Source organism: Arvicola amphibius, chromosome 6, assembly GCF_903992535.2.
Source record: "Arvicola amphibius chromosome 6, mArvAmp1.2, whole genome shotgun sequence".
NCBI classification, from domain to species: domain Eukaryota; kingdom Metazoa; phylum Chordata; class Mammalia; order Rodentia; family Cricetidae; genus Arvicola; species Arvicola amphibius.
Window position 1 is genome coordinate 4,256,136 of NC_052052.2, and position 14,329 is coordinate 4,270,464.

At 53.7% G+C, this 14,329-nt stretch overlaps 1 protein-coding gene across 1 annotated transcript; it reads right to left on the reverse strand.

Moving 5' to 3' along the window:
* Positions 1 to 1,914: 1,914 nt before the first annotated feature.
* Klhl21 (kelch like family member 21) lies at positions 1,915 to 11,082 on the reverse strand. Its single transcript, XM_038334982.2, has 4 exons — positions 9,698 to 11,082; positions 6,968 to 7,373; positions 5,265 to 5,337; positions 1,915 to 4,362 (listed from the first exon to the last, which is right to left on the reverse strand). The coding sequence occupies exons 1-4, from the start codon at positions 10,716 to 10,718 to the stop codon at positions 4,069 to 4,071; spliced, it is 1,794 nt and encodes a 597-aa protein (XP_038190910.1). The 5' UTR covers positions 10,719 to 11,082; the 3' UTR covers positions 1,915 to 4,068.
* Between the last annotated feature and the right edge of the window lie 3,247 nt (positions 11,083 to 14,329).

The window sequence follows — 14,329 nt, forward strand, 5'->3', positions numbered from 1 at the left end:
TCACTGCTGCACGCCAATAGATAGAGTCCTGACTTAGCATATTATAAGTGAGGCCTGCCATGGGTTGAACCTCTGAAGTTGGGCACAGTAGCCAGGGTCCATGGTCATGGCTTCATTGGCCAGAGTTAAGTCAGCTCAATGGAGCTGAACATGGCCAGGGACAGCTAAGACGCTAGCTGGCCTTAATGGCTGTATGCCCAGAGGAACCCACCCCTTGGAAGGGTCCTATTTTGGTCCAGACCTTGAATGGGAAGGGGCATGGGTCCTGCCCCTTCCAGAGCATGGTGCTGTAGGTCATGGATGCGGTAGATGCACCTTCAAATTTCTTAACTCCTTTGTCTCCCAAAGAGCCTGTGAGACTTCCTGCTTCATCCACATGTTCCCTCTGGCTGGTGAATGGTCACGCTTCTCAGACAGGTACTGAGAAAACTCACTGGGTGGGAAACCTCGGCCGAATTATTGGGGGCTTTCTCATGGATGCCTAGCCTGTTAGCATACAAGCTCAGGGGCCTTGGTTGCTTCTGGAAGCTTCTGGGGCTTCCTCAGCATGGTACCCAAGCTCTAGGTAAGTACCCCCAGTCAGAAGTACAAGACCTTTCTATGACCTAGCTGGGGAAATGGTTTGATGTCATCTTTGCCACACTGTTGATTGAGGCTGTCACCAGTACTTCCTGGTTAGAGGAGGCATAGACCTTGATAGGTGTGTCAAACATATACAGACACACTGAAACATTCCACCCCATCCAGGGCTGGGCTTTGCCTAATCCCCTTGCTCCATGAGATGCCATACTCCTCCTGCCATGACATACCCTAACTTCCCTGGTGTTGGGAGGCTAGGAAGATGGGGTTCCCTCAGAACACACCCGACTCCCTTTCGTTCCCTGGCCATTAGCAGCTGAGGGAATTGTGCACCCCAGGTTTGCCAGTATAGGCCATAAACAGCTTCGGATCTGTTCTGAAGCTACTAAAGGCCATAGTTGGGGTGTGGCTTAGTGGTAAGGTAAAGCATTCAGCATGGGTGAGTTCCTCAATCTGTCCTCAGGGATCCTAGCCTGTTTCTTTTCCAGCCAGGCATTGGCCTCCCCTGGATTTGGATAGGTTCTGGGGAGGAGATTGAAGGCTGGTGTGTGTGTGTGTGTGTCACAGCCTGTTTGGAAACCCTCCAGAGTTGTGATTCTCAACCTTCCTAACGCTGCCACCCTTCAATACAGTTACTCATGTTGTGGTGACCCCAACCATAAAATTAACTTCACTAGCGCACGCCTTTAATCCCAGCACTCTGGAGGCAGAGACAGATGGATCTCTGTGAGTTGGAGGCCACACCTGGTCTACAGAGTGAGTTCCAGGACAGGCTCCAAAGCTACAGAGAAACCCTGTTTTGGAAAAAGAAATAACACAACAAAATTATTTTTGTTGCTACTTTGTCATTGTAATTTTACTACTGTTATGGATTACAATTCAAATACCTGGTTTCTGATGGCTTTGGTGGTCATGACCCTCAGGTTGAGAACCACTGTTCTAAAGGTACCCTCCTAGGTTCAGGGTCCATCTCACTGTGGGTAGGAGCCTACCTTTGTACTTTGTCATGTGTGTATTTCACCTTGAGGAGAGAAGGGACTGGAGAGGCTCTGTGATGCTGGACTCCGCCCTCCTGTATCTGCATTCACTATTCAGATCTACCTTCCGCCACCAGTGTTGGTCTCTGCACACAAGGACTCCCCGTAGACAAAGCAGCAAGAAGATGAAGGCCAGCTGGGAGGTGGTGGAGCACACCTTTAATCCCAGCATTTAGGGGGCAGGTAATCTCTGGGAGTTCGAGGCCATCCTAGTTTACAGTGTGAGCTCCAGGACACCCAGGGCTGCATGGTGCAACCATGTCTGGAAAAACAGAGATGAAAGCCATGACACCTAGCATGTAGGAAACATTTTATTTCAAAAAATAGGGGAGCATCCTAAAACCTTAGAATGCTGGACACAGAAGCCTAGAGAGTAGACAGAAATAAATATACAAATCTGCCCCAGCCACTGGTGTGACTGAATGCTGGTCACCTAAGGAAGGTGACCTTTATTACACAAGTCTCTGAAGTCATAAATATAAGAAATACCTTATAGATCAGCAAATACCAGGCACAGAACTTTTCATAACTTAATTTTATCCTGACATACAAAAGCTTTATACATGTGACAGGGACAATCCCATACCCAGGTAGCCCAGCTTTTATCCCCGTTAGTGCAGACATGTATCAAGTGATGGGTTACAGTCCAGAGCCCGTGGCAAAGGTGAAGCTGAGGGAGGGATTGTCCTGGACTCCCAATGGGAGGACCACAGTGAGTCGTGATGTGCAAACCTGAGTATCTCTGGAGGTTGGCAGAGGGGCCCTGCGCTAAGGTGCACGATAAGGCAGGAGCCACTGCAGTCCCAGGAGAGTGCGGCACTGCAGCTCTTCCCCTGGTAAGCCCCCTAGCCTGTCCCCAAAGGACCTGACAGTGGTGGCCAGGCTACTTTCCCCAGCACTGAGCTTAGTTCCCGAGACACAGGATTCCACCCTGCCATGCCAAGGCACCCCATGGAGTATCAACACCTCTGGGTGACAGCTTTTAAGGCTCACGGAAAGAGTTTACTAGGCCAAGAGGGAGGAGAGGCACTAGAGGGCTGGGTTGACAGCACCAGGGGACAGAAAGCACAGCTGCACACCCTACAGGAGCCCTAGGGCATCAGTGGGCCTGGGCTGGGACAGCACTGCCCCATACTCAGTCCTCCCCAGGGTCAGGCGCCCGGCAGAGCATTTTAGAAAGACGGATTTCAAACCAAACAAGAAGGTAGGTGCCTGGGAAATTAAGGCAGCCTCCTCTGCCACCTGGCCAAGAAGACGGCTGTGGTGTGTGATGGGGGCACTCCATTCCTGGAGCCTCATCCGCCAGCTAAGTTCACCAGTGCACCCTGAACCTTGACTTTGTCTCTAATGTGACAGTCCTAATGCCCTCTTCTCCACAAAGAAACATGATGACAAACTGGGTACCTTGAGTGGTCCCAGCCCCCAAACCCATGAAACCATTCAAGGTCAGGAAGAAACCCAGGGGTCCCTGAGCTGTGACTCGGGTGTCCCGCTGCTCCCGCACCTGGGCCTGAGCTCTCAGGCATCCTGTTTCCCACACGATGGCAGGAAAAGTCTAACAATGGTGACCTGTACATCTTCAAGTCAGACAGGGCCACTTGTCTCTTCTCCCAACTCCTCTACTTCTTTTCGAGTTCAAACCGCAAGCATTTCAAACCTAGAACCAAGTGCTGGGGCCGCCCCGCTTGGCTTCCTTTTGAAGCAGGAGTTGTCGCTCCCAGGCCCGGCATCTGTCTGCTCAGCCAAGTATCACTGAGATTCTCAAGGAGACACGGTCTTCTCCTCTAGCGTTGCCTCTGCAGGCTTGGGACAGAGCCCCAGGGAGGGCCTCCTGGTCAGGAGAGAGCAGGTACTATGGAAACAGACCCCTTCAAGCTCACACTGTGGCTTAATCCCCCAGCCCAGTCAGTCCTCAACTCCTGAAAGCCTACCCTGCTGTCTGGTGAGGCCTAAGAGACGTGCAAAGCTAGGTGAACTGACACTCCTTGGACCTGCAGCACTGGCTGCTGGGAGCCTTGGCGCTAGATGTGGAGTTTAGCTCTCTGTTGTAGCCTTTGTCTTCCTGAGTCTCCAGTGTTCCAGGCCAGGCCACTTTCTGTCATAGGGACCCTTGCCTTCTGCTCTGGGATCAAGCAGGCCCGGGAAGTGGCAGCAAGGAGAGGCACACTGCACGGTGAGTTGGATACTACAAGCTGGAGGTAACTTCTGGAAGGCAGAGATACATGATGGTGGAGAAGCCACTGGTTCTTGACCACACACACAGGTCACCATCAGCTTCATCCCTAGAAGCTGTGACACAGGCTCCGAGTGTATAGGAACCGTCACACGATGCCTCTAGGGCTCACTCAGCAGCCAGGAGCCACTGCTCCGGTTCATGTGCAAAAAGGAGAGGCCGCTCCTCTGCAGGTGCCAAGCCCCTTGTACAAAGGCCCTCCCTTGGGCCAGGCCTGGGCTAGTGCAGCTCGTCAGGGTTCTGAGGCAGCCTGTGGCGCCCCGCATCCATGTCACTGCTGCCACTATTCAGCTCAAAGCCACGGCCCCCTGCTGGTGTCTGTGGCATGAACTGGCGGAAGATGCTCACACTGCCATGCCAGAAGGTGGGCTCCGGAAGCCGCCCCACCACACTCCATGCCCGGGTCTCTGGGTCATACGCCTCCACCACGTCCGAGAGTTCAAAGGTATTGTCATATCCCCCAGAGACATAGAGCTTGCCTCCCAGGACGGCCAGGCTGCCCCCGACATGTACCTGTAGGTCAAGGCAGAGGAGTGAGAGGCAGGCAACTGAAGCAGGGCAGATGTCCCTCCCTGATTGCTCTAGTAACTTCCAGGGAACAGCCCAGCACATGATAGCCCCAGCACTAAGAACCATCCTCAGCCAGCCTTCCAAGGAGTTCAGACAGCATAAGCCAATGCCTTCCTGTTCTCCAACCAGGAAAATGGGGCTCCCCGTGTGGTCAGCATGGTCTCCAGGTGTGGGCCACACCCAGCGTCCCTGCATCAGCCCGTTAGGGAAGGCTCATCTGTTCTCTATTACAGATAGGAGACAGTATGCTGGGTCAGCCATCAGTGACAGCTAGGAACTGAACCTGGTCAGATAGGGCAACGTCTCCCAAGAGCCACCACACCATCGGAGATAGGAAACCCTGACCAGATAGATGAGGTCTGCAGTGGGGTGCTGAGTTCATGGTACATGTACTGTATGTGTCCAATAAATGTATTCCCTGGGTCAACTCCTCAGGAAGTAGCTGGGTGGATAGTTCCCGGACCTGTCTGACCCCATTCCCTCAAGCCACAATGGCTGCTAGCATTCACACAAACACGCCAGCCCTGGGGCCTCTGCACTTGCTGCCTCTCTGTAGAAAACTTCTCAAGATTCCTCGCCCTCTTCTGCTCAGTGGTGCTGGCGCACAGTGAGGGTGCAGTGACCACTGGCCTGGTCTTGAGATCCTATTTAACATCTGGTACTGGCAAGTTCCAAACGCAATGAGGGTAACACCTGCTTCCCTTTGCCCAGAGAACACCTGGAGAAGACTCAATACAGGTCCCACCCACCATGACTGTCTCCTAAGCACTCTGTCTTAATGACAGTCCAGTTGCAAAAGCAGGAACAGCCTGCACTCACAAATGCTGGCACGCCTGCAAATTTACCTGATTCATAGACGGGATCTTGTCCCATTCATTCTTGGAGGGGTTGTATACATCCACTTCGGCAGAGTCATCCCTGTGGAAGGAAGGGAGGCAAAGACAGTCAGACAAAAGCAGCGGCACCTTGGGTGTGAAGGACCGGCCAGACAGTCCTCAAAGCAGCTGACTCTTCTGGGGACCTATATATTTTTGAGACAAAGTCTTGGTTGGTAGCCTAGACTTGCTTTGAACCCACTGGGTTATCCCTACACTCTCTGTCTTCTTTCCAGCAGAGACCAAAGAGCCACAGTTGGAAGGGGCTGGGCTGGACAGGACTCCCTGGCTCGAGCCACTCTTCAAGTCTGCTACCTCCCAGGCAGAGTCAACACCTTTGCTCCCCCCCCCCACCCCCAATCAACAGCAGGAGGCCCAGGATGGCAGCTCCCTTTATTGGTCACGGATATCCAGGCATTTAGGTGGGGCTGAAGTAGTTTCCTGTGTGGATGGCACATAAGCAAACCGCAGGCTGGGTAAACTCCTCCCACATCCACCTGGAGGGTTAGCAATCAACACTGACTACTGTCAACTACTGTCCTCCAGAAGGAGGCAGCAGGTGCCAGGATCCTGCCCTAGGACCTCAGCACAGGGAAGGCGTTCTCAAAGGTTAGGGCCAGCAGCCACTAGAGGGGCTGAAGCAGACCTGGCACTCTTCAGTTATATTTATAGCCAGCCTCTCCCCCTTCTTGAAGGCACCAAGGGAGGGGGCGGGGGGACTTAGGGAAGGGCCAGGCAGTTTTATAACGGGACCCAGGCTGAGGAAGATTCCAGGACATTCTCAGAGCAGACCTTCAGGTCCTGGCATTTAAAGACATCAGGCCCCTCCGCCTCTTAGATGACAATGACACTTGGGTCCCCTTCAGGCTCCTCAGAGCTCACCCTGAAGAGCGGTGGCCTCCTATTTTGGGGGCAGGGCAGGCAAAGGTCACTGCTACTCAGTCAGGGAAAATGCAGGCTCAGGGCACACATACCTTTGGGCTCCCAGATCAAAGTCCAGGACAGAGGAGACAGAGGGACTGTGGCAGCCCCACAGCTTCAGGCAGACTCCAGACCGGGGAGCGGGGAGCATTGAATGCGTGCGCGCGAACACACACATGTATATTTACACACACACTACACGCAGGGAATCCAGTTACCCTCCCAAACGTTCAGTAGCCAGTCAGTCAAGGCACATTTGGCTATGACCAGATAGGTCATCAAAACCAGGGGACCACCAGGTGGTGATGGCGCACGCCTTTAATGCCAGCACTCAGGAGGCAGAGGTGGGCGGATCTCTGTGAGTTCGAGGCCAGCCTGGTCTACAGAGCAATCCAGGACAGGCTCCAAGCTAGAGAAACCCTGTCTCAGAAATAAAAGAAAAAGGGGGGAAAAAACCAAACCAGGGAGGCAGGCTAGAGTACAGCTGGGACATCTATCTCTGTGTCCCTCAGAAACATGCGTGCCGTACATGTCCTGGTGGATGCATGGCAACCCATGGGCTGCTTAGCTAGACACTGCCAAGACTCCACTATCCTTGAGGCAGCTAGATTAAGAAAACCTAGAAGGCCACAGAAATGGTCTAAGGGGTGGGACAAGCCTCAGCCTCCGATCCCAGCTTGGGCCCTCTTTCCTCACCTATAAAATGGGCAGCACGGGGATGCTGAGCCAGAAACAGTGTACCCAGGGCTCACCTGACAAAGTACATGAGTCCATTCAGGGTCACAGTCTTGGGCGCAAAGGACCAAGGTGGGAGCTGGCCACAGTCCACCAATGACCACAGGTCAGTGTCCGGGTCATAGCATTGTATCACCATGGTCTCCTTGCCTGCCAGGGAGCCGATGGCATACAGCCGGCCTCGGCAGGCGGTGGTGGAGCAGTTGTCCATGGGGTAGGTCATAGGCTGCAGAGCCTCCCAGGAGTCGGTGGTGTGGTCATAACGCTCCGTACTGTCGGCTGCTACCACATACAGTAGCCCATCCAGTACGGAAGAGCTGTGGTACTCTCGGGCCTTGAGCATGGGTGCCACCTCTGTCCACTCGTTCACACTTGAGTTGTATCGCCACACGCAGTCATAGAGCCGGGAGCCATCAGACCCGCCTGTCGGGGCACACAAAGGGCAGATGCTCAACCCACGTGCAGTGAGTCACCTACCTGTGTCTTCTCGGACTTCCGGGTAGGCCTCTCCCTGCAAAGGAATTAGCCTCACTCCCTTCACCCAAAATACATTTGTCTTCTTCCGGCCTCGCCAAGCGGTCACTGTCACTGAGGCAGGGCACAAGGCCCCCTAATTGCTGTCAATCAAAGCCAAAAGATGCCACTTCCACCTGTCCTAGACTGGGGATACAGCTAAGCTGGTGGAGTGCTTACCATAGCATGCATGAACCCTGGGTTTGCTCTCCAGAGAGCAACACATCTGTGATCCCAGCACTCAGGAGTTCGAGTTGCTCTGCGCCACATGAGACCCCCATCCCCAGAAACAAAATGAGGGCAGAGAGCACTGGCTACTCTTTCAGAGGGCCTGGGTTCATTCCCAGCATTCACGTGGCAACTCATGACCATCCCTGACTCCAGTCCTAGGGGATCTGATACTTTCTTCTGGCTTCTGTGGGCACCAGGTAAGATGTGCAGACTACATGCTGGCAAAACACTCATACATTAAAGAGTAAAACAGAGCTGGGTGGTGGTGTGCACCTTTAATCCCAGCCTTCAGGAGGGAGGCAGAGACAGGTCAATCTCTGAGGTCAAGGCCAGCCTGGTCCAGGATGGCCAGGGATACACAGAGAAACCCTGTCTCAAAAAACCAAAATAAGAATGAAACAAACTACCCTCCGCCATACCATTGCACATAACTATCTCAGACCATTTCAATCTCCGGGCTGGGCAGCTCCTCTGGATAGAGGCTAAACGTGGGATTTGGCCATCAAATCCTAGACATCCTGGACACTTTGAAACCAAGACTGTGTCAGAACATGAGAAGAAACCCACACTGTCACCCAAGAGACCTAACACCACAAACCACACTGTCATACACCTCTGGGGTTCTAGTTTTGACTTTAGTGGAGAGTACAGAGACATGTTTCATTCAAACTCTTATCAAGCTACACAGATTTTTTTGTGTGTGTCAACAAAAGACAGTAATAGTATAAAGGAAATCTCAGACATAAATGCTCAGGGTATGAGGAGACTCCAGGAATCCTGGGGCTGTGCCCCTGGCTTTCCTGGCTGGTACCCTGTACAGGGCAGAGACATTCTGTCTCTCAGCCCAGAGCTTTTGAGGGAAGAGTCTGAGGCATGTTATACAAACTGTGGGACTTTCACAGGGACGCTCTGAAGCAGCTGAAGCAGCTTCCTGGCCCCTCAGGAAAATCCCCCACCAGCAGCTGAAGGGAATGGAGGAGCCACCTGCCTCAACCCCATTAGCTGTTCAGCTGTGACACTTATTATCCAAGGGCGAGTCTGGCCAGTTCTCTGCTCAAAATCACCAGCCAGACTTCAGAGATGGGGGCAGGGTGGCAAGGGCGGAGCCCAGCAGAGCAGGGTCAGCCTCAGGTTGTTAAGAAGGGCTGGATTCAGAGACCAGTCGGGACAGCGGAGGCGAGACCCACAAGCACACCACTGGAATATTGGAGTGGGCTTTCTGTGGAATGTGGAGCTGAGCCCCTGTGACAGCCCAGCCGCATGCCTGCCAGCCTGATATGATAAGGGACAGAGGCCCCAGTGGTCTTTCCTTATATAGCAGTTCCAGAGGCCATCCCTGCTGGCCTGGAGAAGGAGGTAGCTAGCCTCCCCTTCAGTTTGATCATCGGGATTCATCCTTGGTGAAAAACGTGGGAGAAGCCCTGCACTGGGGCAGGCTGGGGCCCGCCTACAGTGACTCGGCAGTGTTTTGGGGTTTCAGCCAAGTAACTGGAAGAAAACGGCTCGACATGTGACCGTGTTTACAGTCTTAGACTAGAGCAGCCTAAACACCATGTGATCCACGGTGCACCGCCGAGGTGCAGGCTCTAAGAAACCTTGTCACTGGTGACAAAGCCACTGAGTCAGGAGGCCCCTGTGGCTTAGCAGGGAGGGAGAAAAGTCCCAGCTTTGGGGAGGGTGAAATGTCTCACCAGGCGCCAGCCTGTAGCCTGTCCCCGCATTCCTTGGGGATTAAAAGAAAGCAGCCATTGTGCCAGGCCAATGCCCTGTCTCTTCTAACCCAAAAGGGGGAGGCACCTCCGGGGCAAGGAGTTGGCTAAGCAAGGCAGGCTGTACCACGTAGGGCACGGAGACCCACAAAGCAGTTAAGTCTCTGCTCGCACCGGGGGCTCTTATAGCTTGAAAGCAAATGGAAAAACTAGCGTAGTCCCTGCCAAGGGCGAGATCGAGCTCTAAGATTCAGGTCTTGAGTGTTTCACTTGGAAAGCCCCCAGCGCACTTACCCGTCACGTAGATGTCATTGCCCAGCGCCACGATGCTGTAGCCCCCGCCTAAGTGGTCGGGGAACTCGGCCAGGTAGCGCCACTGGCCTGTCTGCGGATTGTAGCAGTCGACGGTGACCAACTCGTCGCAGTCCTGGTCGCAACCTCCCACCAGCACCAGGATCTCCGCTAGGCCGGTGGACGGGCGCGGACGCATGCGGGGGCAGGGCCCGCGGTCGTGTCGGTCGTAGCGTGCCGCTTGGAAGTCGCGGGCCTCGCGCAGCAGGCGCAGGCAAGGCGGGCAGCGCGCCACCAGCGGCTCGGCCTCCACGTGTGCCAGCAGGTAGAAGCGGCGCACGAAGGGAAGGCGCACGGCCTCCAGCAGCTGCGGCCAGTGCGCCGCGCGGCGCGGCGGGTCGGCGCGGACCCAGCGAAGCGCCAGCTGGTAGGCCGCTTCCTCCTTGGGCACGCACAGCCCGTCGTCGCGCAGGTAGCGCAGCAGGCGGGCCAGCGGCAGCCTCTCCAACTGCTCGGCGCCTAGCTCGCCCACGTGGCGCAGGATGAAGCGCTGCGCCGCGCTAGCCAGCCCCGAGCAGCTGAAGGCCTCGGCAAAGTCCTGCATGTCCAGGCAGTTGGCCAGGTCGAGCTGCTGCTGCAGGAAGGCGCCGCACGCCTCCTTCACGGCGGGGAACTGCAGCAGGTCCGCGGCGCGCAGTAGCGGCTCGGCGTTGTCGCCGCTCACGGCCACTCTGCCCGTGTAGCTGAAGTCCAGGAGCAGCTGCAGCATGTCGGGCGGCACCCCGTGCAGGCGCACGCGCTCGGCGCGGCTCTCGCGCAGCTGCCCCGCGAACATGGCGCGGAAGTAGGGACTAGCGGCCGCTAGCACGGCGCGGTGCGCGGGGAAGTCGCGGCCGCCCGCCGCCTCCAGGGTCACGTCCAGGAACTTGCGCTCGGCGCGCAGCTGACTCAAGCCGCGCAGCAGGCTCAGGGCGTGCGCGGGATCGGAGAAGGGCAGCACGGCCAAGGGCGCCGGCCGCTCCATGACGCGGTACTGCGGGCACAGGGACGCCCCGGCTCTCCCAGCACCGCCTCTATAAATATGCACGCCAGCCGCGGCCTCCGTGGGCGGGGTCTGTCGGGGCGGAGCACCACATGGCACGCCTACTTAACCCTTTTATCCCCTGCGCTGCTTGCTGGTTGAGTCACCGCCGCCTACGCCGGCTCCCTTTCCGCCCTTCCGGGGCTTTCAACCGCCTCCGCGGACGCTCAGCTGGCAACGGCGGGTGACAAGTGCGGGCTCTGAGGTGTGCTAACCACCCTCCAGCCCAGCGGTTTGCAGAGCGAGGCCCGGAGAGGCGAGCTCAGCGCCCGAATACACAGTAACTCCTTTGGTTCCAGATTCCCTGTTGCGCTCCTGGGAACTTCAGGACATCTGGGTACGATGATCCTGTTTTCAGTTCCGTTGGCTCCGGGATTGTTACTTAAGCCCCCCGTCAGATTTCAAAAGTACAATTCAGCACCAAAGCAGGAACAAGTCCAAGAGTTTCGTTGTATTTTTTTTTTTTTTTTTTTTTTTTTTTGGCGCGTTTAAGAAAAACCGGGCCAGATTCCAGGAAGGCGCTCCACTGTGTTCATGCCTGACTTCAAAGCGAGCAGTCAAGTCTGGTCAGCATAAAAGCAGTAGTTTACTTTCCGAGCCTACTCCTTCAGGCTATTCACGATAGGTAGGAGCAGGTCTGCAGGGGAGTGCCCAGGCTCCCAGACCTCCGGGTGACTGACTCAAAGGCTCACGGTCCGTCCGGGGAGTTCCTTAAAAAGCTGGAGATGGAGCCGCTCAGTAGTCACAGTTCTCTGAGGCGGTACATGCTGTAGGAACGCAACTATAGGAACAGGAGCCTACACTTGGAAGATACGTGTGAGTTTTGCTTAGCTTAGTTTTAGGGAAGTGTGGAGAATGAAACATCGGTGTCTGCTAATCAACTGTCCCCACCTCCTTTCTGAAAGCATTCCAGCCTCAGGTCTTGCCCATCGCGCCCCTCGGGGAGGCTGCTAGGTTGACACAGCCTTGGCAGCAGACATTTTGTTTTATTCCATTTCTAAAGCTTTTCAGGCTTTCTCTTCCACTCAGGAACCTCATCTCCTTTTCCTCTGAGAATGCAGCTGGTCTAAATTTCAGGGTCAGCATGGTAAGCACAGACTCCAAGGAAGAAAACATGCAGGTACCCCAGCAACCGCCTGTTGCCCATAGAAGGTCTGTTCACACAGCTATTAAAGGCAGTGCAGCATTCCTGGGCCCAGGAGCCTGGCCAATAGCTTACACACTCACGCGGGTCTTCTGAGGCTGAGCAACCAGGAAGTGGCTGCTCGTAGAGGAAAGTACAATAAGCCCTTGGAGTTAGCGGGCTCCTCTCAGCGTGAAGCCTAAGGATTAAATGCTGTAGCTAAGAACTGAGTATGGATTTTGTTTTTGTTGGAGATGGAACCCAGGGCCTCAGACATTCAAGGCACGCACTTTATCATCTGAGGTCTCTGCCCCTCTGCTCCCCGCTCTCCTAACATCAAAAGGGTAGGTCATTATGGAAGAATGACTCTGTAGATATTGAGATGGGAAGATGTGCATGTGTGCATGCTAGCTCCATCAAGTCAGATCATACACAGTGGGATCCAATTATACAAATTGTCTAGAAAAGAAATGAGCCTTCTCTGTCCTCTTTCTTCAGTTGTCTCCGGCTTGAACCCAGAGCCTGGCTTGTGCTTCGCTTACCCCGTAGCTGTATCAGCAGCTCTAGATTTCCCTTTCACTCTGAACATTTTTGTGTGTTGGGTGTGCGCTCATTCATGTGCCACAGTGTTGTGTAGGTCAGAGAACAGTAGCCTTGTCGACCCTTGACTTTTACCTGGCTTTTGTTTGAGCCATGGGGTCTCATGATGTAAGCTAGGCTGGCCTGAAACTGGGAGACCCACCTGTCTCTGCCTCCCAAATGCTGGGATTAATGGCCTGTGACACCACTGCAGGGCAAAATTAGCCAGGTTCTGTTAATCTACATGCTGCCCCACGCTCATTTACCTCATTTACATACTGTCTATCGGGCTTTCCTGCTTCCTCCCAGTCTGTGTGTCCCCTGGCTGGCTGGCTGGCTGGCTCCCCTTTTCTCTCTGCCCTCCAGCCCTGCCTATCCTTCCTGTGCCTAGTTATTGACCATTCAGCTTTTTTTTAAAAAATATTTATTTATTCATTATGTATACACAATATTCTGTGTGTATGCCTACAGGCCAGAAGAGGGCACCAGACCCCATTACAGATGGCTGTGAGCCACCATGTGGTTGCTGGGAATTGAACTCAGGACCTTTGGAAGACAAGGCAATGCTCTTAACCTCTGAGCCATCTCTCCAGCCCCCTTCCTCCCAGTTTCTTGAGCTGCTGTCAGTTCTGGGTAAGTGCAGCATCACCCCCATCAAAGAAGTTTCCCTTTACAGAAAATAGAATGTATCACAGAAAACCACAACTGGACACAACCCAGAGATCAGCAGACCGTGGGGAGCCCAGCCCAATGGGTACATACATCTACATCACAGCTCCTACACCTATGGCTTGGGAGCATCCTAGAAAAGTGGCAGAAAGATTCCAAGAGCCAGCACACCAGAAAGTCAGCTGTCAAACAGTGTCTCCTAGGAATGGCTGCAGAACAGAACTGGAACAATGGTAACATCAACAGGCATACTAATATGGAAAGAGGAACATCCCATAGGGTTCTATCCCTAGACAATAAAAGACAGGGACTGATGATGGTTTGGAATTAGTCCTTCCACCGGGTGGTGGTGGTGGTACACGCCTTTAATCCCAGCACTTCACTTGGGAGGCAGAGGCAGGCAGATCTCTGTGAGCTTGAGGCTAGTCTGGTCTACAGAGTGAGTTCTAGGACCATAAGCCTACACAGAAAATCTCGTCTTGAAAATAAAAAAAATTAGTCCTCCCTAGGGATGGGCCCCATAACTGGTTGTCCAATACAGAGTGGTCAGCCCTGAAACCATATACACACATATACCTAAAAACACTCAGCAGGTTATAGTCATATATTGTGAGCCACCATGTGGGTGCTGGGAATTGAACTCAGGACCTCTGGAAGAGCAGCCAGTGCTCTTAACCTCCAGCCATCTCCAGTTGTTTTTTTTTGTTGTTGTTGTTTGTTTGTTTTTTGAGATGTGATTTCTCCAAGTAACAACTCTAGCTGTTCTGGAACTCAATTTGTAGACCAAGTTGGCCTTGAACTCAGAGATCCACCTGTCTCTGCTTCCAGAGTGCTGGGATTAAAGGTGTGCACCACCACACTGCCTGGTTTAGGTCCCTTTTTAAAATGATTAACATTTTAGGGGCTGGAGAGATGGCTCCGAAGTAAGAGCACTTGTTCTTCCCACGAGTGTTCACAACTCTCTGTAACTCCAATCCTAGGGGATCTGACGGCCTCTTCAACCTCTGAGGCTAGCAGGCAAACACATGGTACATATACATGCACACATGTAAGCAAAACAGTCATACATACAAAATAATAAATAAATCTAAATATTTTAAAATAAAAAAAATTAAGCTTGTTATGACACCCTCAACTGAACATGCACGCACCCGGGACTATCCAAAATCTGGGTGGGAATGTG